The sequence below is a fragment of the Cyprinodon variegatus genome, unplaced genomic scaffold, assembly GCF_000732505.1.
Source record: "Cyprinodon variegatus isolate N-32 unplaced genomic scaffold, C_variegatus-1.0 Scaffold313, whole genome shotgun sequence".
Classification (NCBI taxonomy): Eukaryota; Metazoa; Chordata; class Actinopteri; order Cyprinodontiformes; family Cyprinodontidae; genus Cyprinodon; species Cyprinodon variegatus.
The window spans coordinates 542,295-566,722 of NW_015150766.1; the positions used below are offsets into that span (position 1 = coordinate 542,295).

The following is a 24,428-nucleotide window of genomic DNA, read 5'->3' on the forward strand; positions in this document are numbered from 1 at the left end:
AAGTACTCCAGAGTGTTGTTCAGCATGGGGGTGAGTAGAAAATGAAGGCTAATCATGTTTTGGGTGTACTATTCCTTTAACTGTATGTGCTCTCCTTCATCCTCTCACATGGCTGTTTATTTCCTGGAAGGGGCCGCCTTTGGACCTGGTTGAGACTTCCCTTTTGTATCTCTGCTTCTTTTTCTATGTCTGCTTCTGTCTCCTTGAACCCCAGTTAGCCTCAGCAGATGGCTGCTCACAATGAGCCGGCTTTTGCTGGAGAATTCTTCCTGTTAAAAAGGAATTTTCCTCTCCACTGTCGCTACAAGCATGCTTAGTGTAAACGATTGATTTAGAGTCAATGAGTCGATACAGCTGGTTGGTAAAACTGAATTGAATTTGCAAAATATCTTAGTTGAAAGGAGTCAGAATGGATGAAGGGAGTTTGTAGCTCTGAACTTATATCCTATTCTCAAATGCTAACAATATCCTAAAGTTCTATATATGTCTGTTTATTTTTCAAGTGCTGCTTTGTAGTCATCTTCATGCATCTTCAATGTAGCTCTGACCAACTTCCTTGTTCCTCCATATGATAAAGTTTTTCCATTCGATGGTATTGTCACATGTCACTGTTTACTCTTTTACGCTTCATTAAGGGCAGCCTAAGGATGATGTAGGCCTTTAAAGGCAACTTTTACAAAAAATGTATGCATGCCCACACTTGTCAGACTTTCTACTTTATAAAAGGTGTGCTTCTCTGTGTTGTGCTATAAAAACAGAAAATCAATAAAATTGATTTAAAGTTTGGGTTCTGGTACAAAAGGTGTAAACGTTCAAGATGTACTAATACTTTAGGCTACCTTGTAACATTAAGGAGCAAAAATCTCAAGGGATTTTCTGTATACTAAACAAAGCGTAGCTTTGGACGGTCTGAGCTAGGTTTCAAATCTTGACATTTAGCCCATTCATCATACTACACCATAGTCTAGCTGTGGATTTCACTGTAGACAAGGAGGGAGGGTAGGGAAGAGAAGGTCTGGCTGGCGATCAATTTGAGCAAATTGGAAATGTCACGGCCTACTCAACCTCGGCAGGGAGCCGGAGGAGCTCTCATCTTCCCCGCTGAGTCGCCCCGCCAACACCTCTATCCTTATATTCTCCCGACTGCCCTCACTTCCACCTCTCCAGATGTTTGGTCCAGCCCACCTGCCAGGACACTTCCACTGTATATTTCCAGTGGGGAAACCCTGGATTTCCATGTATCCATGTCTTTTTGCTTTTCCAGTATTGTATATCACCAAGAGTCTAAGGCTTAAGATGTCTGTCAGACAGAGTTGAAAAAACAAAAAAAAAGAACATTTTTGCATTTTTGAAAATGCCTCCTTACTTTTATTACTTTTTTGTCACACTCATAAAGCAGCGTGAATGTAAATCTGTTTGAGGGTTAAAATGTAATTGGCTTCATGAATCATGAATTTCAATTTTTCTGGAGGGACATGTTTAGTTTGACCAGCCACACTTGAGCCTCATCCCTCCCTGTCACCAGAGTGTTACGGGAACTCTTAAACAGTATCCGTGCAATAATATTTCTTAGCCTAAAAGATCTATTATGATAATAATCTAATAAACTATTCACATATTTGAACACATTCTTAGAAAAAACTCAAGAATACATATATATAGTTCTTGAAATTAAAATGTTGAAAAGAGAACTCTCTTGTTTTATAACTCAAATTATCCTCAAATGTAAAGAACAGGAAACAGAGGTGAACATACACAGTATATGCTGCGTACTATGAGTGGTCCAGCCTGAATTACTTATTCCTGATCCTATTCCTCCAAAATGGGAACCTCAACATCTTTCCATCTGTTACCACCAGCTCTTTCTCCTGTCTTCCTTAAAACATTGCAAACCTTACAACATTGCTAGTCATACTGCCATATTTTAAACCTTTTTTTTTCTCCCCGCCTATATCACAAAACAAGCCTGACACATTTCTCCACCCATTCAAACTTGTTTGGACAGGTCTCATCTTTCCATACTCACCAATTATCTAGACTGGTAATAAGAACCTAAAATCCTCTATCCTCTTTATCTCTGCTCTGTTACCTCACAGCCCCATGGTTGCTTCTCAACTCTCAAGGAGCTAAGAGCATCTTAACTAAAAAAAAAAAAAAACACAACATCAATGTATAGCAGCTCTAATTAAGTATACAAATATAGGCTTTCTGGCAAAGTGAATCCACCTTTCAGATATCACATTTTTGATAGATTTGAGACTGACAAATTAGAAAATAATGAATTTGTAAGGAGGACCTAGAGAGTCACTGATAAAGAAAACCAGAAGCTAAATGGACCAGGTAAAGCAAAAACGAAATGCAATTTCAAAAAGATTTTAAAATAAATAAAGGAATAAACGGAAATAGAGTAAGGAATAATACATTTAACTGTGTGATTAGGAAATGTAGTGAATAATCAGAATTATGAATTTTGGTTTTTAAATATTTTTTCAGAAATGAAGATTGGAAAAGAAATTTTCAAATTGCATTATTTAATAATGCAGTCATAAATACAATTTGCAATTTGTCTTAAATAATTACATTTAAAATGCACAACCAGGAAATGCTTTTCAATTTGGATTTCAAATTGTGTGACTGGCATTTGATAGATAAACAGCTATATTCATTTGGCCAGTATACAACTGCAGTAACACTCTTTTACGGTGGTAAACCTAATGAGAGACATTGAAAAATGCTTTTATCAATGTACAAAATATGTTCTTAGTAATATCTGCACATCTCAGGGTAGCTTGCTCTAAATTTCACAGTTTAGTCAAAGAGAATCAATTATATATATATATATATATATATATATATATATATAGCAAAAAATCATCACTGGTAAACAGAGGAAGCGGACCTGTCAACTCCACTCTCTACATATGATTCATTTTATGTTTTTATTAAATACTTAAATCCATTAAACCTTGACTCATTCCTTCACTAATAGCTGGATTTCATGGGTGTTTTCAGTTTAAGACTTTTGATTCTTTTGATGTTATTATATTTGTCATTATGTAACCACAACAGCTCTGCTACCAGCCTTGAAATTGCACAGAAAGTCTGGCCTCTCTCCACTTATTCTCCACAATGACATAGACATTTTAAAGACATATAAAATGATTTTTTCACCTTGAGGATGATGTACGACTCTCAGACAAACCCCAGAAGAGGGAAGTTTTGTTGAATAATTTTAAAATGTCCAGCTTCTATTTCTATAATCATCAAAAAGCACAATTCAATGATGCCATTTCGTAAGAACCCTTAGTAAAATCACAGACTATAATCTGCTCTTAAACCCCTCTTTATCTTAAACAGAAGTGGTCATCCGTAGCCAGAGGAGAGTACGTATTGTTGACTGCCTCTATCCCTACCTCAGATTAATCTTTTAAATTGTTTACCAATGTTTGCTTATTAAACTCAAATTGACCAACTACTAATTCAAAAACTCTTCCACTTGCATAGCAATGAAGCCTGCAGTCCCTAACAAAGGGGCCCACATGGTGTCTTCCCTTCTGGACCTTCCTTCACCTGGTGCAATTGGCTAGAGGTGACACTCAGCTGAATCTTCTGGCCCGGCTTATTCTCTCTTCCGGGTCTGCCACCAATCCTCTCCCACAGTCAAGGAACAACAAGAGCAGGACCAGCCAAGAGCTATAGTCGTGATAAAACTTTTATCAATCACAAACACCCTTGTCCAATGTTCACATTCTAAAGGTAGGAGACTCTATAATCAGAAAAATCAAATTTTAAAATCTATCTATGAGGTGGTTTTCATGAGGAACTGTTGCTTTCATTCTGGATAACTGTACAGGTCTGATTATGTTTAGAAAAATAACATTTCAAAGCTGCACCACTGTATCATTTGAAAGGGTTCAAATATTACGTTTATAGGTTTTCTTTAAAACAACATAATGTAGTTAAATTACAGTAGATGATTAGAAAACACTGGAATTGTGTAATTTTTCCTCATATTATTCATATTAAAACAAAAACTAACTACATATCTGTATTTATATACTTTGACTGAAACAACTTTTTTCTATTCGTTAAGAGTGAATGTTCCTACCTTTACTATTTAAAAGCTAATTTAAGAGCTAATCCCATCCATGCTTTATTCTTCTGTTTTTTAATTTCCTCACTGTTATAGTAATTGTTCATATTTCTCTGTCCCTTTCAAACATGATAACGTTGAACCTGTTTTAAAAAAAAACAGTAGCTGGGATCCTTCTAATGACATTTCTTATATTCACAGTGACATCAGATATCAGAAAAAAAACTGGCTGATCATCTGATTTGTTTAATGGAACTGCACAGGCTTTTCATATATATGTAACAATCTAAATATATATTTAATAGAAACTGCCGTGCATATCGTTTCAGAGATCATTGTGGCCACAGAAAACAGGGAATTCACAGCTTAGGCTTAGTTAGACATTTCAGCAGTGTTTGACACTGTCTAATTAAATTAGCTTCACTCCTTCCTAAACAGAGCGGTACAAATGAACATTTCTCAAGAGCTCAGTTTACACAGATTGAACTCAATTATTAATATTCTACATTCCTCATTGAAAATAATAGAAAAGTATCCCCAATCTCCAAACATTCATGAGTTTTTCATGTTCATTCATCACTTTTAAGTGACATCAGATGTCCTAAAAGGTGCTAAAAGCAGTCAAACGTCTAACATTTTACTATCTTATTAATTTTCTTATTTTCTGTCTAACACCAGTATGCTATAATGTATGATTCCGAAGAAGACTGTCCTTATTAGCATATGTTATGTTTCACATGTTTTTTTTATTGGTTTATTTAATACGTGTGAACTAAATCGTGAAAGAACCAAAGTATTTCAAATGTTTGGACATCTTTATTGATGATCACTAATAATGGACTACTATATAATAGACTTTCCATTAAATCAATTCCACTAAAACTTTTCTTTTTTTAAGTTAAAATAACAGGACAAAGTATATTTACTATCAGTATGGGCTTTGAAGGATAGGAGCTATATAAAAATGTGTGTGGTTTTATAGCCTGATTGACTGTAGAATACATAGGACACAGGTACAGCAAGTATTATGCTAAGTTAGTATTTTTCAATTCAAAAACAAACTTTGTTTAGGTTTATTGTTAAAAGGAACTTTTAATGTGAACGATGCAACACTGATGATGTCCAACACCAGTATTTACACCTGTTTGATTCCAAAAATAAATTCACTTTACATATAAAAAGACCAACTGCATAAAAAATACATAAAGATTTTGATTTGGGAAACCGACCCTTGTCCTCAATTCTCACCAAAATATATAATCCCAATCTCTAGAGTTTCCCTGACAGGTATCACCAGACCATGATGCAGCTACTACTGTGCTTTACTTTAGGAAAATTTTTAAACCCATTTACAGGCCATTTAAGACTCTTTGTAAAGTTTTTGTTTTAAAAGATCAAGTAAAACTATTTTAGCAATATTATATTCTTTGTCATTTATAAACCATTTTAAAAGCTTAGACAATACCCCAAGATAAAATTAAGGGTTTGATGAAATTGTTAAAGATGTGTGCATAAAGGACTGTAAATTTGGACTAATATAAAAGAGATCACTATTTTTTTTCTAAATATTTTTTTTTAAGTAAGAGTACTTTACATGGAAGAAAAAGCTGCAAATGTGAGTGTTTCAGTCTCATTTAGGTTACCCTTGTAATAAATGCTGCCCCTAATGATAGGAAGGAAACCTAAGGCTGAGATTTCATGACAAACAGCCTTTATTTACAGTTTTAGTGGTTTTTAGTGTTTAGCAGGGGTTGTCTTACTCACAACCCCCAAAAAGCACAAACACTGCATACAGCATGTACTCAGAGAGCAGGAGTGCTGACGGTCGACTGATTGGGTCCCTGGTGAAGATAGGCATTGGTGAGCAAAAGAGTGCCCCTTCACTCAGTCCACTATCTTCAAATGGACCATGCAAGGTTGTTATCTATATTCAGAGAGGAATGTTAAGAGCTAATGCCCAGGATCTTTGTACACACCTTTAAGGAGGCTTGCTAAAATGAGATAGCTTTTGCTTGATACATCTGTCAGACGCAATTGCTAGATTTAAGCCTCAAAGCACAAATCTCCAAACTGCAAACACCATGGATAACAACTCTCGTTATGACAAGAAGAAAAAATGCCGGCCTCTGTAGTAAAACTGTTTTTTTTCTCTAGATGAATGCTTATTGGTAGTAGCTTCATATCGGAAACGCAAAGATAGTTGAAGAATTGCATGATTCTATAAATAAAATTAAGTTTGGAATGTCTTTATTGACTTTCTTTACAAGTGGAGAAACTTCTGTGAATCTCTTTCATTAAGCAGAGAATTGCAATTCAATTTGAACATAGAATGAAGAAGGCAAAGATCAACAACAAATTTTTTTTTAAAGAGCCAGAGTAATTATTCTTTTCTTCTTCTCTGTTTATGATTTAATTAAGATAATCTCTCATTGCATGCATTACTATTTGTTTTACAAAGCAACTCAGATGTTTGCTTCGCAACAGAAACGAACAGTAATCAATACAAAAAGCATGTCTTACCAATGTGTTTTCCATACATGTGGTAAAAGAAGCCAAAGCAGTATGCAGGCGGGTTGGGGTTGCCATAAGGGTTTTTGGGTGCGATGTTGAAAAAGGGGCTTACAAGCCGAGCCTCGTCTCCTTTCTTACGTGGTCTGGATGTTTCAATATACATGTAGAACCCTTAAAGCAAGAAAGAAAGAAATACATTTTCTTAAAATGTATGAAGAAGTCTTTGTTGCACAAAAAGTACAAGGAAACATTTAAAATTCCTGCAAATCAGAGAAAAACATGACAAAATCATTTGGTAGTCATTTATTCTCTGCTTTAAAAAATGGTAGGGAAAACTCCAGATTCTTGACCAAAAGCAACATCCATAATCATAGATCAATTAATCTGGAGATACATATTGGTAAAGTACGGAAGCCGAGAGCGGTCGTACTTTTTTCCTTGGCCCTCTCGAGATAGTGTCATACAGTAACTATCTTGTTATCAAGGTTAATCCATTGATTGTTTTCTCGTGATAAAGAGATAATTACCTCGTCATCGCAAGAAAACAGTAATTGATCTCTTCAGATAACGAGGTGATTAACCTGTATGAGTAATGAATGAGGCTGGACAACAGGACTGGAATCCCAGTCCATCCATGCCTGCGGTGCCCGTATGTGTCCATTTGCAGAGCTGCGTGTGCACAAATAATCAGATTTTTTGTTTCCTTTTTCTTTTCACTCATTGTCAGGTCGTGGTGGATGATTGCATGGCATGGTATACAGTAGAAACAAATCTGTTTTTTAAAGAAAATCTTTAATCCGGACTCATTTTGGTGGGTTAAAGCATCTTATACTGTAACAGGTGTAACACTGGGGCTGTTCAGAAAACAAACAGCACCTAAGGTCAGAAAAGACCTAAGGCGCCGAAGGCATAGGTCTAATTGCTTATGAATCAGAAGTGGAAGCAAATCATCAAACCATAAACATTGTCTTATTACTTTAAAGTTAATCACAGGACTGTTTACAGAATTACACATAGGCTGCCATGACTTATACTTATAAATCCTCTCCCGCTGTTGCGGTATTGAAGGATTTAACACACACCAATCATCTCGTTATGATGAGAAAACAACTTCAGTTGTCTTATATAATGAGAAAATTATCATCTCCTTATGATGAGAAAACAGCTTTTGATATCTTAAGATAATGAGAAAATTAACTCTTTTTCTTGAGAAAACCACCTTGAAAAAGTATCGGAGGGACACAACCGCTTTTGGCTTCCGTAATAAAGTGAAGGACATAGGGTCATTTTCTTAAGCAGGTGCCACCCAAAGCAGCTGGTGATATAAAGATTGTAGCAGCCAGTCAATAGAGTATTTGTTGCAAGTAGTATTTTATACTTTTGAAAAATCTTAGCTTTATCCATTTATAGCTCTATAGAAAAAAAGATTTATAGTGTACAAAAATTGTCATATGTCATGCATGCATACCAACATATATTATGGTGGAAGAAGACTGCCAATAGCCCCTTAACTGAACTGTACCTATCGAAAGTCATTTTGCCATTGCAAGCAAACCAAACAAAGAGAAAACATTTATTGTTAGGGCATTATTGTGTAATTATAAAAAAGCTTAAATCTCTCCGTAATCTTAAACATGTTTACATTGCTTTGTACAGATTTTAAACCTCTTATATTATATCCCTATCGTTGATACAGATCCCTAATTGTGCAAAATAACTCTGACTCCTGGTATCACAAATTTCACAGCGTAACTTCCAGCTGACATATTTAATTTTGATTACGATGACCCCACTTTATTCTAGTAGGCATAAGTGGGTTACATAAAATAAAAATCAAAGCATTAAAACAGGTGCTAAATGTCAAAGACAGTTGGGATATAAAAGACTTTAACTGCAAAACCAATAAATCATAAGTATTGACTATGAAACATCTAAAATCAGTAAATGCATCCAAAGATATGTGTTAGTAGTTAAGATGTCAACTATAATTTAAACTGAGGCGACATAATGGAAACTAAGCCTTCCTTATAAAGGATAAAGCATAAAGTTTTGGCTTTGAGATTCTCTTGATCGCAACAACAGAGAACAAATTTGGCTGATAAGTGAGTTAAACTTATACTTTTTCAGCCTGAAAGTCATGAACAGTCTTTGAGTCCTCTGTGTTTGAGGAAAATAATCTGAGGCCAAACTGTGCTCTGCTACAAGCACAAGGAAGGTAGCTAGTGAGCAGCTCCACGCCCCTGCAGCCAAAATCAAATGGAATATCTCTCTTTGTTGAATCTCATATCAGATAATTATACTCAGAGAGGAATGGGCCTGGTAATGAAATGCTGGACATTTGGAAACCATTAGGTGATTAAAGCCAATGCATTATTTACTGCTTCAGCTGCTGCTAGAGCCACAGCAGCATAATAGGCATTTATATTCCATCACAGATAATTACCATCAGAGGACTCATATGGAATCCTCAGACTGATTCAAACATATCTGATTTTAATGGTTCTTTAGTGATTGAGTTAGTTAATTCATGGACCATGAGGATAGCAAGATTATTTTGAAAATAAAAAATGGAGGCTCTGCATTGCTGGAGTAGGTTGTGACACTGCTGTAAACATCTCTTATGCAATCAGAAACCTAATGGTGCAAGCTTGTATCAGCTTGTCAGAAAACAGGCACTCTTAGTGACATGTTTACATCTAAAGGACCAAAATAGTCAAAACATGGAGCAGTATGTTTATGTTGGTGCATCATTTATCCATATCTGAAAAAAAAATCCCAGTGCATTGTGGGGAACTGTGTCATCTAATATGGATCACCTATAAATACAAATGTTGTCAATGTTTGAGAGTCTGCACCCGTGTTATCAGCTGGAGCTTCTGGAGCCATGCTGCAGCTGTATAAAGTGATCATGAAGGAGTCGAACAGCTACGATCTGAGGGTGCTATTACATCGCCTTTGCAGTGTAATTACTTCTGTCCAAACCAGACATTTGGTTCCTTGGCAAGTTGTAAGGCAAGCAATTTCAAATTATTTTCTGATCTGCAACACAGTTTGTACACAGAGCCAAATAATCAAATTTACTGGCAAGTATCATGTTCCTCTGCTGGAGTATTTGACCTAAAGTTTAAAACGGAGTGCTAGTGCGGCTAAGTAAAAAAATTAAAAACATATTAATTATCAAACAGATACACATCATTAACTGAGTGATCCCTGATCAAAAAGGTATTTAAAATACATGTGTAAAACAATAATAATAATAATAATAATAACACCAGCATCATAAACTGTAGCCACATAAGAGAATTATATACTAAAAGAATAGATTTAATCATTAGTGGATTGGTGGACTAGAGGTTAGAGCATTGCGCTTGGGTCTCGGAGGTTCTGGGTTCAAGTCCCACACACTCCCACAGACTGCCACTGGGTCCCTGAGCAAGACCCTTAACCCCAGACTGCTCCCCGCAGTGGCAGCTCACAATGGCAGCCCACTGCTCCCCAAGGGGACGGGTTAAATGCAGAGAGTTCATTTCGTTGCACTGTACTTTTGACAGGGTAATGACAATAAAAACGTTGGAAAATACATTTTACTGATGCTATACTTGCCTGAAACCCATTTCTGTTTAATTAAAATTCTCACATAGCTGCCTTATTGATATGGTGTGTTTTCTAGTTCCTCTCATTTTGAATCTTTGTCATGTCCAGTCCATCACATAAAGTCATACATTTTCACACTTTTATGGAATCCATCAGTCCTTCTCTGATACAATTTAAAAACCAGATGTTGTCTTGTGCTGTGTAAAAATGCATACTGGTAATACATTTCTCGTAATCTTTTACATTAACATTGGCTAAACTTATCTTTTTTGGAATGATGCATAATCATTCCTTTGCAGAGTAATAAAAGATTATTTAGTGATCTTTATATCCATTTTCACAGATAAACTGTGTTTTAAACTTGACATATTGTAGATGAAATCATGTCTTAGGTGTCTTTATACCAGCTTCTCACAAAAGGTTAACCAAGTCAGGTTAAAAGCTTTTTATGTTGTCACATCAATTTGTTACTGATCAAATTTGATTTCAAGCTTCAACTGCCTGAATGAACCTTCAACACATCCTTACAGTCTTGAAATATTGCATCAGCATTTCCACATACTGTAATGTCGTTGACCATTTTACAACGTTGAACTATAGTTCAGATATTAAGGTCTACTGTATGTTCCTGACTGTATTTGCACACTGCATTTTGGCTTCTAACTGTATACTGCTTTGAAGTATTGGCCTCTTCCTCACTGAGTGGCCAGATAAGTATTTTAAACATTGGTTCTCTCATTGGTTCAGATTTAGCCAACGCCTTTGCCTGGTCCACAACTTTCTTTTCTTTATCCACCAATTATCTGACATTATTATTATTTTCTTAAGTTCCTTACTTCCCTGGGAGAAGTAAGTTTAGTTCCCCTTACTTCTCCCGAAATTTACTCATTACTAAAAAAAAAAAAAGTTAGAACTCTAAATTTACAGTCAAATGTTTATATTACTGTATTTATATATATATATATATGTATATATTTGGGATGCACGATATTGGGATTTTGGCCAATATCCGATATGCTGATATTTTAAAACTCATGTAGCCGATAACCGATATCGATACCGATGTTAAAGCTGGACAAAAATAAGTAGTCATTGAAAATAGCAGTTTTGTTATCCATTTCTGACACTTTGAAAAATAATTTACTCAAATATGTTTTCATATGCTGATATCAAATAGATTTTTAAAAAAGCGGTATCGATCTATTTTACTTTCAAAATCTCGTCAAATGTCATCATTCTGTTACAAACTCTCGTGATATTTTGCAAATTCTTGTGAGATTTTGTTAGTAAAATAGATCGATACCGCGTCAATATATCAACATAAAAATATGAATTTTCGGGGGATTTCGTAGCATAACGATGACATATAGCAATATTTCATCAGTAAAAGAGATTGATATGGTGTTTTTAAATGGCAATATATCAGCATATGAAGATATTGTGATATTTTAATGTATCAATATTTTTTCCCTCGTCTTTAGAAGTTTTTAAGTCTGTAAAAAAGAAGTTTTTGAGGAAGAAAAAGAAATAGTATTTTTAATTTTTTTTTTAAACTTTAAAAACTAAAATATCGGTGGGGTGGCCGATGTCCGATATTCAGTTTTAAGGCCGATACAGGCCGATACTGATAGGGGGCAGATTATATCGTGCATCACTAATATATATATATATATATATATATATATATTTTTTTTTTTTTTTACTATTCTTCAAGGCTGCACTTTTAAAAGGATGAAACTGTCCAGAGAACTGTTCCAAACAAATTTTTTGTTTTGTTTTACACTTGTGTAAACAAAATGACAAATAAATCTGTCTAAGTCTCTAAGTCTGAGGCTATTTACAAGGCAAAGTAACATTATTGTTACTTCAACTGTAAATACAACTAGAAGATGAATGATTAAGTATAGAATGTTTTTTATAAATGATCAATTAAATAATTAATTAATCAAAAGGAATATATATGTCAAAAGATGTACTAATCTATGCCATGTATGTAGATCAGTATATTTATTTACACGATGAGATGATTATTATGTTTAATGTTTATACTAGAAGAGCAATAAAGCAAAATAGATATTAAGGAGCATAGTATTTGTGCACATTGACAGGGTTTGACTGGCTAAAAGATAACAAAAATGAAATACGCTTTAGGATAAAAGCTACACAGGAGTCACTGTGCCATAAATAAACCACAAAAAAAATCCAACTAAAATAACTTGAAGACTATCCTCCGATATGTCCATACAAGAAAATATGTAATTTCCCTCTGGGATTATTAAAGTATTTCTGATTCTGATTCTGAAGTATTAATGCAAGTGAATTCAGTTTAGCACTAAAGAAGTAAAGAGCAATGTTTTGATAATGACAGCCAGCTATAGCTATGTGTTGTTGACAGTGAGACGATGTGAGGAGCTTTATTAGATTAAGCTGCTTGTAACCAACATTGACATGGATAAAGTCTTTGTTCCTGAACATAATAAGCAAATCAAAGGAACGTTTAGCCTTTAATTTTAGAGAAAATGGTTCCAGTTTAAGTACGCTGTAACTGAATGCAGATCTGCCGGTGCATCCAGTTACATCTCTGTGGGAGCCACTATTGTATGCTGCACATCTGCCCACATTACGTCCCCTTTGCCACTCGCATGCATCACAGCTGCTGCTTGATCTCTGCACTTAAAGCTCTCTCTCCCCGCAGCAGAGTGTGTGCTTATGAAAAGTTTCTTTGATTGATTTAATTATAATAATGAGCCTTTTGTTAGATAAATAAAAAGAAATTAGTTATGTTACTCTATTACTGAAAATATAACTGTGTTACTAGCACCACTACTATGTAACGCTGTTATTTCCAGCACTACAGGAATGTGGCTCTTTCACACCTGGAAACTGCAGGTGTGGAACTTCCTAGTTTTCTTTCTTGATTATTTTTTCCATAATGTGAAATAAGAAAAACTTCATCTGGCAGGCTTTAAATATTTAAGTGTTCTAATTAATCCTTCAGAAGCAACGGTATCTTCATTCTGCAATAATTTTTCAAAGGAGCAAAATTTGTAGAGTAACGTTCCCTAACAAATTCCATGTCCTATTATTCTGATATTTAGTGAGACATAGAAAACTGTTGTGTTTCAACAGAAAACACCAAAGGTTAATACGGTAATAACTTAATGTTGAACAGTAGTGGTTATTTGACTTTATATACACACTGTTTATAAGCATCTTCAACTAAATATCTGTTTTAGGAAATACATTTCTACTCACTAGAAATCTTTTTAAAAGCTGACTAAAAGCATCTAATGTAACCTGTTCTATTGTTCTATTAAACTAAGTGTGCTTTTATAGTTTCTGACCTCATAAATGGCTCCAAGATAATTCTGTTAAAAGATGATGCAAACAAGCCTTTATGTATGAGAAAAGGAATGGATAAAGTCGCTATATGCACTGGTTTAGCAATCCTGACAAATAGTGGCATAATACGGTTAGCTATCTTGGAGAAGCAGCTTCACCTTCAGTTGCCCCAAAAGCCCGATCCAGTGTCTCACTGGACTGTAAGGTTTTTAATTCAGTTAAGTTTTATACTTTAATTGTGGGGGTTTCTTTGGGTTAGTATTGCTTTTAGTGATTATCTTAAAAAATCCCATGAAAACTGTGGCTGAGACTTCACAAAGAAGAAAATGGTATCTTTCATGAAAAATGTGTGTCCACAAGAGTGCACACAGCAACTCTGAAAACACTGCATAACATATGCTGGGCCCTTTGGTGTTGCCACGTACACAGAATCACTATTAACAAAAACACCAGGCGTGTGCAGACAGTGCATGCGAGGAGAGAGAGAGAGAGAGATGAACCCAATATGTCACTGATTAAGTCAGTTGTTTCCAACAAATCTTTTTGACAGTCAAACCTAGAAAGAGTCACATAGAACACAAGCAACAATTACAGAGCTTATTCAGTTGAGAAATATACCCTTTGGTGCTCAGGCCTTTGTGGAAAGTAGAAATAAAGAAAACGATGACATTAGAATTGAGCAGGTGAGTTAGGATGGGTTTGTCTTGGTGGAAAAGGAAGCTGATGATTGAACAATCCTTCTTAAAAGCTCCGATGATGATCGGAAATGGCAGAGGCATGCATAGGCCCGATCGGCTTGCAGCAACAAAGCATCAGAGGGTGATTGGATGAGAGGTTAGCCTTTAGTTCTGAATTTTCACTTTGGGAAACCACTGGTTTAATTAAAGAGGTGACACGCTTAAAGAAATATGAATCCAGCATAATTTCTTTGGAAAAACCAATATGCAATGTATTGTCATTTACAGTTTCGCTATAGTTTAAAGCTATAAAACATTACAGTACTTAATAATCTCTAATTATAATTATCTACTTTGTATGGATCCAAAAATCAAAAAGTAAAAAGTAAATGTCACAGAACAGCTTTCCTGAGAGCCAGCATAGTTAGAAAAGCTGTAAGAAAGAGGAAAGTATTGGCTTTTAGAAATTTTTATTGAAATTCCTAGAAATAAAAAGTCTGAACTTTTCAGAGAGGTGCTAGTTCTGATGCTGTCACTTCTATTTAGCCTCTAAATCTTACTGCTATATTCTGTGGCTTTATCCTTGTAAGAGTTGTAAGCTTGTTCTAAATTGAGGACGACTGTTCATGAACAGAAACGCTTCATTAATTTTTTACCAAAAACCTCAGACTGTGTTATTTATACATTTATTTGAAATCTGTCATCATGTACGACCTCAAAGACACTTCTGTGGTTTTACCTCTGCTGTGCCAGTAAGCTGCCAAAAAGCGCATAGAGGAAACTGCAGTGAAAATTAAAATGAGATCTCCCATAAACTCAATGCTGCATTTTTATGGTTTCCCAGGGATGCGCTTAGACTTTCTGCATCGGATAAAACAATTATAGAGAAAAGAAAACAGCAGTAAAGCTGAAAGATTTCTTCAATACTACTGTAGAAGTAGATTAATGTAACTGTATTTCCTAGATTTGATAGAAATTACTACATGATGAGAAGAAATGATGGCTATAATTGCAACTAAGTTTTTAACCATATTTTTGCTGATCATATTTCTCTTCTCTGAAAATGTAAAACCTGCTTTTGTATAGAAACACTTACCCTGTTTAGACCCAGTGTGGTCGGCGCTGGGGCCAGTGTTGGGTGTATACTTTGTGTCCCGGGTGGCAGCGCTGTGCCTTGTCCAATCAAAATCATCATTCTTGTCCTGGGTAAACATGCAGATCGGCTCTTCCTCAAAGCTGCAGTGGAACTCCCCTAGAGATCGGCAGAGAGCACACCCGAGAGTTCACATCATCACAAAGAGAGCAGAGAACAGTACAAACTGCCTGGAAGCTACAATGATACACGTGAGCTGCAAGATGCCTTCTGTATATTCATGAGCTTTCATGTAATGCCTCAGTCTCAGGAGTACATACAACAATCCAAGTCCTAATTACATCATGAAATGTGGTCTGAAAGATGTCTAAAGTAAGATGTGACCCCTGTGTGACTGCAGAGAATGCAGCACTAAATGTTTTTAACCTTTTCCTGACAAAGAAAGACAGTCTAGTAAGCTGATGGAGATAGGATGCTGAAAAATTAGTGTAGATGTGTATAAGTAAAAGGCGTGCCATTACTAAAGCACTCAGCCAAAAGGAAAAATACTAATATGGTAATATTTCTAATTTGGCAATATTATTTTAAGGCTTCTTGCAGGGGGGTGAAGCAGCTCAAATCTCTTCTTTGCACATAACTGATGCTAAAAAAAATGAGATGACTCTCCTCAGAGGCTAAGGCAGGCTTCATTTGCACACATTCTATATGTAATCAGTTTTAAAATCACCATCATCTCAATGACACCTCATCTTCAAGGTGCACTGCAGGTGGAGCCCTGAGACCCTCCATCCCCCCGACTGTTTCTTTTTCGCTGCATCTTTTCATGCCCCTTTGACAGCAATTGTTTTAAAAAAGTCTAGTCTACTGGGAAAATTAAATAAGAGGAAAGGGTAATATAATGGTTATGATGGGTCACTTTGAAGGTTATGTCTAACAGTTAGTATGCAAATGAATAGTCAGAAATTCCACGCAAGAAAAAAACAAAACTATAACAACAGTGAAAAACTTGTGCATTTGGGTTTAATGAGGGCGGAGCAGCAGGATCGTTGGTGTCAAAACCTCCATTTAATCCGTAAAACAAACAAAGCTACATGCATAACCAGAGGACATGGCACCGCAAAGCTATGTCCTCAAAGAGATTGTAAACGGGGAACATTTAGATGCGGGATGTGGGCCTGTGAGCTAATAAATATTCATTGATTTATTAAAATGTGGCCTGGAGCGGCTTGGAGCGTTGACCTTGCGAGGAGTAGGATCTCCAGCTTTTACTCAGGTAATGTAGGTAACATAGACAGTGGTACATAGTGGGTGGATCGACTGAAGAATGGAAGAGGGCATGGATGGTGGGAGAGAGCTGTGAGGCTGCGTTTACCGGCACTCTTGACTTTTTTCTCACAAGCATACCGCATTTAAATGGAGGGCTGGTGTGAGACATTAACGCCCCCATCCGCTCTGAGCTAAACTAAATGTTTCTGCCTCCTGCACCCGAGAGGGAAGCGAGGATTCAGAGAATAGGTAGAGGATTGAGGGTCGTAAGAGGAGGCGTTTAGGTAAGACAGTCTCCTACGGGGATTTGGATAATGATCCCGGTGATTAGGATGTTTGTTATTGTGCTGGCAATGTTTGTGTGAACACCCACCAAAATATAAATCAGCTGTATATAAATATATAACAGCAGCTCCACACAGCAGTGCACCTCAGTATAGTAAACAATGATTAAGCATGGATTCTCAAGGCATGAATAAAGTGAATATGTAGAGTTTTATGTATGAAGATGCACAACAAATGGAACAAAGCTTAAAGCATCAGATACATGCTCACAGAGGAGGAAATATGCCAATAAATAAAAAAAACGCACAAATATGTAAGTATTTTTTACTGTTATCAAAGGTGTTTAGTGTTGCTCATTGGGATAAATTCTAGCTTAATTTTAAACTTTAATATTTATCTACACTTATAGATGAACAAGACATCAAGACAATCTGAATTTACAAATCAAACTTAACACCCTTATTTTTAATAGCAACAGGCAGAAATGATAGAAATGACCAATGCTAAAGTAGGAATGGACATTTAGATTTTTATTCCGTAAAAATTCAAAAAATATCCACTGGACTTGGTTTCCAAGATTTGAAGATGTTTCACCACCTCTCCAGGAAGCTTTATCAATTCAAATGTCTGGATCCGCAGTGAGTTTGAGTCTTATATAGGCAAGGCCTTGTATCGCTTGGAAACATGCAATGGTAACCGATGAATGGGTCGTTTGGTTCCATCGTTAGCCTGTAATATCTGAACCTGTCTATGATTCTGAGGATTGGTCGTTAAAGGGGGGGGAGAGGTTGTCTCCACAGACGCATGGCCCAACACAGAAGAGCGGCCTCCTCTAGACAAGACTCCGCAGTACACCTACACCATGTGGACAAAGGACATTGAGGACCAGAATGTTCACATTTTGGATAAAGAAAATAGGTGGTTTGAGAGGGGCGTGAAGGAAGCCATCTATGTTAAGAGAGAAAAAACAACTTTAGACAGAGGTGGTGGACTCCAGCTTCCAAAAACATACAATTCAATCATAGACATGATCCCTTCCAGATATCACCAAACCCCCCACCCCATCACAGAGGAACAAGGGTCCTACCCACTCCAGCCGGTGAACAATACCTCCTTAACAACCGACTCTTAACAACCATAGACAGGTTTCAGGTATTACAGGAGACAATCCCCCCCTTAACGGCAATCCCCCCCTTTAACGACCGACCCTCAGAATCATAGACAGGTTTCAGATATTACAGGCTAACGATGGAACCAAACAACCCATTCATCGGTTACCATTTGCATGTTTCCAAGCCATACAAGGCCTTGCCAATATAAGACTCAAACTCACTGCGGATCCAGACATTTGAATTGAGAAAGCTTCCTGGAGAGGTGGAGAAACGTCTTCAAATCTTGGAAACCAAGTCCAGTGGATATTTTTGTGAATTTTTACGGAATGACTATGACCTGGATGACTGAGAACCTTCATCAGCATTTAGATTTTTATAAACCCCAAAATACAAATACTTGATAATAATTTAGAATGAGTGGTTGTGTGATGATCATTTAGTTTTATGTGAAAATATTGGTTTTCTTTGGGATATATATTAATAAAGTTAAAGCATTGATAATGTCTAGTCAGTGATAAATCTGAAGTGCTGTCTGGCTGCTGCAGCATCTCCGTATTCAGATAAAATAATGTAAGCTAATATTAGGGGTTCTTGGAATTCAGTAAGAAAGAAGGCAGCCTTTGAATGTGCTCATAGAGCCAAACAATAAAGAATTTTCCTGAAGTTGGTTGACATTCATTTACTAAAGCGTCCAAAGAGCCTCAACCTCTTTCAGACCCATTTCTAGATAGATTCTAGAACATGTTTATCTGTTGCTCTCTTTTTTCAGTACATAACTTTGTGATCTTTATCTGTGAAAAAAGCCATACAGTAGCAAATTTTACCTACTTAATTGCTGCAAGGCCACACTAATAGTAAACAATGACAATACTACAATATCACTACTTTGCAGCTTTCAAACAGCAATAGAATAAGAAGATATCTAGAAGAAGAATCTAGACTGAATGTTATCAATCAGGTTGATCCAATTTCAAATAATTTGCCTTACATCTTACATTTCTTTCATAATCTTACATTTGGTCATTTGAACCCAAATAATCTTACATTTGGTCATTTGAACCCAAATATTTCTGTTTTTGTGACCAGATTATTACTAATTACTAATGCATTTCTAAATATAATTTTATCGTAAATGTGTAATAATTAGTATATTAGTTGTAAATATGACAAAACAGTAAAGTAATCTCTAAATGCATTTTGATGTATTACCCCAGGGTAAATATAATAGGTTCTAAAATGTTATCATACTTAAATATACTTGTATATAAGAAATACTTTCAGCCACTTTATTGTGAGAAAAATTTATACATTTGGAAAATGTATACACAGGTATCTTTAATCTTTCTTAACGAATATGAAAAAATTTATATATCTTCCTGTTTACTCAAGGATTTATGAACTTCATGAGTATAAATTCAGCCACAAATATTTACATAACAGATATCACAGAAAACTATTTATCAGCTTCTTAAAGGTGTTACTTTTCTGTACTATTTTAAGCCGAATGTATATTCAGGATCAGTGGTGCACCAGCAGTTAGGTCATGTGAATCTGTCAAAATATTCTCATCAAAGTCTATAGTGAAGCCTACAGGGGCATATTCCACTATGTGAAATATGACAATAAAAATTGACTTTTAGTTCACAACAAAATATTGCTAAAATCTTGACTTGTTCCCAATAAAATTATTGCGATCTTGGAACCTGTGGACCCAAATGGAGAAATGAGAGAAGCAGAAGTTTTGAGTGAAAAAACAATTTAATGAAAAATGGATGGCCTAGAACAAAAACAGGATATGAGACATTAAAATTAAGATTAATACCAAAGTAATAACTAAAGAACATGAAAACCAAAAATGAAATAACAAAAAAAACTAACTAACTATTATTACATAATCTAGTCATGCCAAATGCTTTTACAGACTTTAATGGAGGCTAGAGAGGAGATGTTACTTACTTAGGTGAGGGTTGATGGGAGCTGTGAGAGAAAAATACCAAAGACATTTGTTAACGTTGAAGATCAAAGTAGTTTTTCATTACATGCAGCACTTTTAAAAGAAACAGACCTGTAGAAACATCACAGTTTGAAATACTTTGCTTCATCACTGGCGTACAAAATGATGCACAGGCACTTAGTTGGTGCATTTCTATCCTGTCAAAACTTGGTGTTTTGCAGAGCTGGTAGTCTACATATGAAATACAACCGACGAATGATTGAAAGCATACGATAACAACAGATGAACAATATAAAAAGGCTGCAGCAATCCTCTTTAATGCCCTGATTACCAAGCAGAGCAGAAAGAGATGTCTGGGATTTCAGAAAGAAAAGGTGGCAGCAATCATTCTCTGACTGTTATCTAATGTAAAAGACAGGATTAGGAAGACGGCCTGATCACATTAATAAGCTTATAACGCTTATCATTACTGCCATTTACCGGCTGTGCTGATGTTCTTGTCCAAGGTGACTTCCATTTCAAAAGCTAACTCAATTTTATGCGTCCATTTAGAAGCTGATAAATCTTAAAAATGACTAATAATTGCAACAATGGTAGCTAATCACCTCTATGAAACATCTTGTCTGTGTTTACAAAACCATCATTATAAAAACTTGCAGCTATAATACTCTTGTGCTTTGACCTCTCAGGCGCATGTGAGACTGTTTGCATTCTGTCCACCTGAAGCACGGTTCAGTGCTTTGCTTATTGATAATTTAAAAGCCTACCGCTGAAGGAAGCACAAAAAGGTCAAGGGCATCACGCAGAGTTGCAACAAGCCAGTTATTTGGCACTTCACTTTTTGCAGATTAAATACCATTTAGCCTGTCCAGAAGATTCATGAGCATTTTCATGATCGATTGCTGACTGGCTGAATAGATGAAATACATCAGCTTTGCCACAAAACCATGTTGCTGTGTGATTTATGATACCTTTCTGCACAAGGTGGAATTGATTTTAATCCAGCCAATTAAAGAAAGCAATAACAAATCATTCCTACAAAGGAAAACATGCACTGAGGTGTGGAGAAGAACTGAAGTTCTGAAATGCTTTTTTTTTTTAAAGCCTCACCTAGAGAAGTGATTTCTGCTTATTATGTTGGCAATTTAAATATATGTTACTTGTGGGGAAAAGAGAAAAAGACCTTACAGAAAAGGTTAAAGAAAATGCTGCATGGCTTTTACTGTGCTCTTACATACTAATAAAGTTTTATGTCAAAAACACCTGCCTTCCAACAATCACTGCTGTTTATTTAACCTACTGGGCTTCAGAAAGGCATAAAATTAGTCATGGGCACGAAATCTACCAAGCTGTGGCGGGGAAAATATTTTAAGTGACAACTTACAGCCTCGGGCTTGCAGAGAGGATGCCGAGTTTTCCGACAAAACTCAACCTCTCTCTTGCTCTCTTGCTTCTTTCCACTCAACTTTCTTTTTTCCCTCACCTCCTCCCGAATCCTTCCTGCTGCCTCCCCAAACACTTCTTCCTCTTTCCGACACTGCGGTTTAGAAAGTATGGTTTGTTGTCATATTTCTCACCTGCAGCTTCGCTTGGCTGTTGTTCTGTGCCTGAGTCCAGATTAATGTGCCTGCTCAAGAAATGTCTTTCCCCCACTGAGGAGCTCAAGCTGAGCAGTGAAGAGGCCTTGAGGCTTCTTAACTACTGTTGTGTATGCAAGCACTCTCTCCAAACTATATAGGCACAGATAATTTAACTTCCATCATGAGAGACTAATGACTGTGAATAAAAAAAACAAACAAAAAAAAACAGACATGCAATAACTTTAAACCAAAGAACTACTGCAGACTTTAGAAGGCGAGAATCATTGAAACTGTTTAAGTCAGTTGTTTCTTTGCATCTTAAGTCATAAGAATTATTAAAAATGCATATTTGCTTTTAAAGCATTGCTTTGAAACATGCCCAATGAAGACTAATTTAAAACTATTGCTAACATTGTTTGCTCTATGACATACTAAATTGGTATTATATGAATTCAGCACTTTTACTGACCTGACTGAGGAGATGTATACTACATTGGCCAAAATAAACCATAGTTCTGCTTAACTTATCAGGTTATTTAATATTTGTCCAACAATTTAGATACAAATCCTTTCTTTGCAGCAAAGCAACCCTAGCACCTGCAGACATCAAGATTCTCACAGAAAAGATAAAATAAGAAACCCATATATTCTTCCTAGGAAGAATTAATGCAATGATATGGAGATTTATTTGGTGTTAACACTGAAGTACAAAACCAGTGTATGTCTAGCTAATGTAGGTAGAAAATTTCAAGGTGGCCTACACAGCAAAAAAAAGCCATCAGTGGAATTAAAATAACTGATACAAGCTTTTAATATAAAAACCTGCAGCTGATCTGTAATCTATTATAGGTGGCCTAAAGTAAACAAACACTTGGGATATTGGGGTGGGGTTTGCACCTATCTATAACTTCTCACAACAGGAATTCATCCTTCAATTCTTTAAACCATGAAACAAGCTAATGTTTGATACCTTTGCACCTGTTTTAATAGGAAGAACTAAAACATTAACAATTCTTAACATCTGGGTTGCAATCTCTGTAGTTCAAAAGCAAAACACCAGATTGTTGCACAGACACAGACAAAAAAAATTAATGTCCAATATAGTGCCCCTTATTTTAAATCTTTGAAGGTTAAATCCTGTTGGTTTTCAGCTCCAATCTTTAAAATCTATTTTTACAATTCAACACACATTTATGAAAAAACACTGAGCTAACAGCACTATGTATAATACCTTGAGAATACAAGGAGGTAGAAGGTTTACGACACATTTGGAATCTTCAGTTTCCTCTCATTGTTTATGCACCTCTGCAAACTTATCTCCACATCATAACAAAAGTAGTTTTTTATGCAATAATGACAAGCTGCAACAAAAAAAAAACATTGTTTCATTTATATCACTGACCCATGTTGCATTCTCTTCTAGCCAAAAGGACAATCTCCTGTCTGAAACATGATTGACTTCCATCCAAAATGCCTAATTTTGATTGGAACACAAAGTGAGCTCAGTGACCGCCAAAGGACATTGGTCCATCGAGGCAGTTTCAGATAAGAACACTGACTTTGTCTTGGCAGGAATCCCTGCCCACTGGTATCCCTGGTGTGTAACAAAGCAGCAGATATTTTCGTGACTGCAGCTTATTACACTTACAGACTGCATGGACTCTTCTGTCATTTTATTGACCTCATATAATCTACACTATGAAAAATTCTTTATGATGCACAGTTTGAACCATCAGTATCAACTGCTCTGCAGAGTCCTAACTCCCAGTAGGAAAATAAACTGTGTAAATTATTATTTTTTTATTTCTTATTCTTTTCTTTGGCCTCAGTTTTCCAGTGGACCTCCTTATAGATCAGCTTTCGGCTCGCTTCCGAAGAAAAGGTATGAAAAACAGAGTTAAATCAAACCATATGTATTTCATGCTTTTAGAAGCATCAGGGGAAACTGCTTACATCCAAACAAATGTTGCTGCTTGCTCTTCGGGAGCTGATTTGTAAAGAATGCAGAGCCCGAATGAGTATAAAAAAATCCATAAGAAAACCAGAAATAGGGTCTGAACAGCCAAACAGATAAGTCACTCATTTGCAGTCTGGCACAGCTGGTGAGCTTAGATTTCCATAAAGAAGCCTAAGGGCAGCAGGTGTTCATCGAGTGGGGCTCAGTTTTCCTAAATATGTTGATAGGTAAGGAAATTTACCCATTAGCAATCCTCAAGAGCTCTCTAATTTACATCCATCTATTTTTTACACCTGCTTAATCCTTCTCAGAGTAATATTGGGACTGGTACCTGTTTCCAGTAGTCAACAGCCAAGAGGTACACACTGATGGGGTACTAATTTACAAGTTATACCTCATATTTCTTCTGCAAAAAATGACTTTTAAAACAGCTATGGCTCTTGGATATTTTGTGGTTTTGTGCAGCATCCAAGCAAACAAAAACTCCAGAGAGCTGGCACTTCTAGTAATCCCATTTTTATTCTTTCTTTCAATTTCAGTTATCTGGCAGCTGATTTCATTCCTTATATTTAATTGCCATATCTGAAGAATATAATGTTCCTGTCATGGACTGAACTGTTAGAAAGATGCACTTGATCTGCACAATATACCATTAAAAAGAAAAAAAAAAACCAAACAAATAAAATAACTGCAGTTTCACTTATACAGCAGAAGCTTTAGAAAAGGTCCCATGTTGCACCTTTTATAATACATTGTATAAGTTTCAAGATATGCGTTTTGGATCAGGATAAGTAAGACTGAAGACAAATGCCTGATACACTTCATACAGTGGATTTGTAAATTAAAAACAGTTAATATACAAAATAAAATATGATCAGATTTGTGGTTATAATGTGAAAAAAGGTGAGAAAGTAAGCCAAATCTTAGAACCAAACAATTTCCACTAAAAATCTAATGTTCATAC

The 24,428-nt window shown here is 35.9% G+C and overlaps 1 protein-coding gene across 1 annotated transcript in view; it reads right to left on the reverse strand.

Moving 5' to 3' along the window:
* Positions 1–24,428, reverse strand: part of mdga2 (MAM domain containing glycosylphosphatidylinositol anchor 2) — a 169,081-nt gene that overhangs the window by 9,883 nt on the left and 134,770 nt on the right. The window contains exons 12-14 of the mRNA XM_015384460.1: positions 19,930–19,950; positions 15,314–15,469; positions 6,614–6,775 (exon numbers count right to left, since the gene is read on the reverse strand). Of these exons, the coding sequence (XP_015239946.1) occupies positions 6,614–6,775; positions 15,314–15,469; positions 19,930–19,950 (339 nt within the window). The remainder of the gene's footprint in view (positions 1–6,613; positions 6,776–15,313; positions 15,470–19,929; positions 19,951–24,428) is intronic.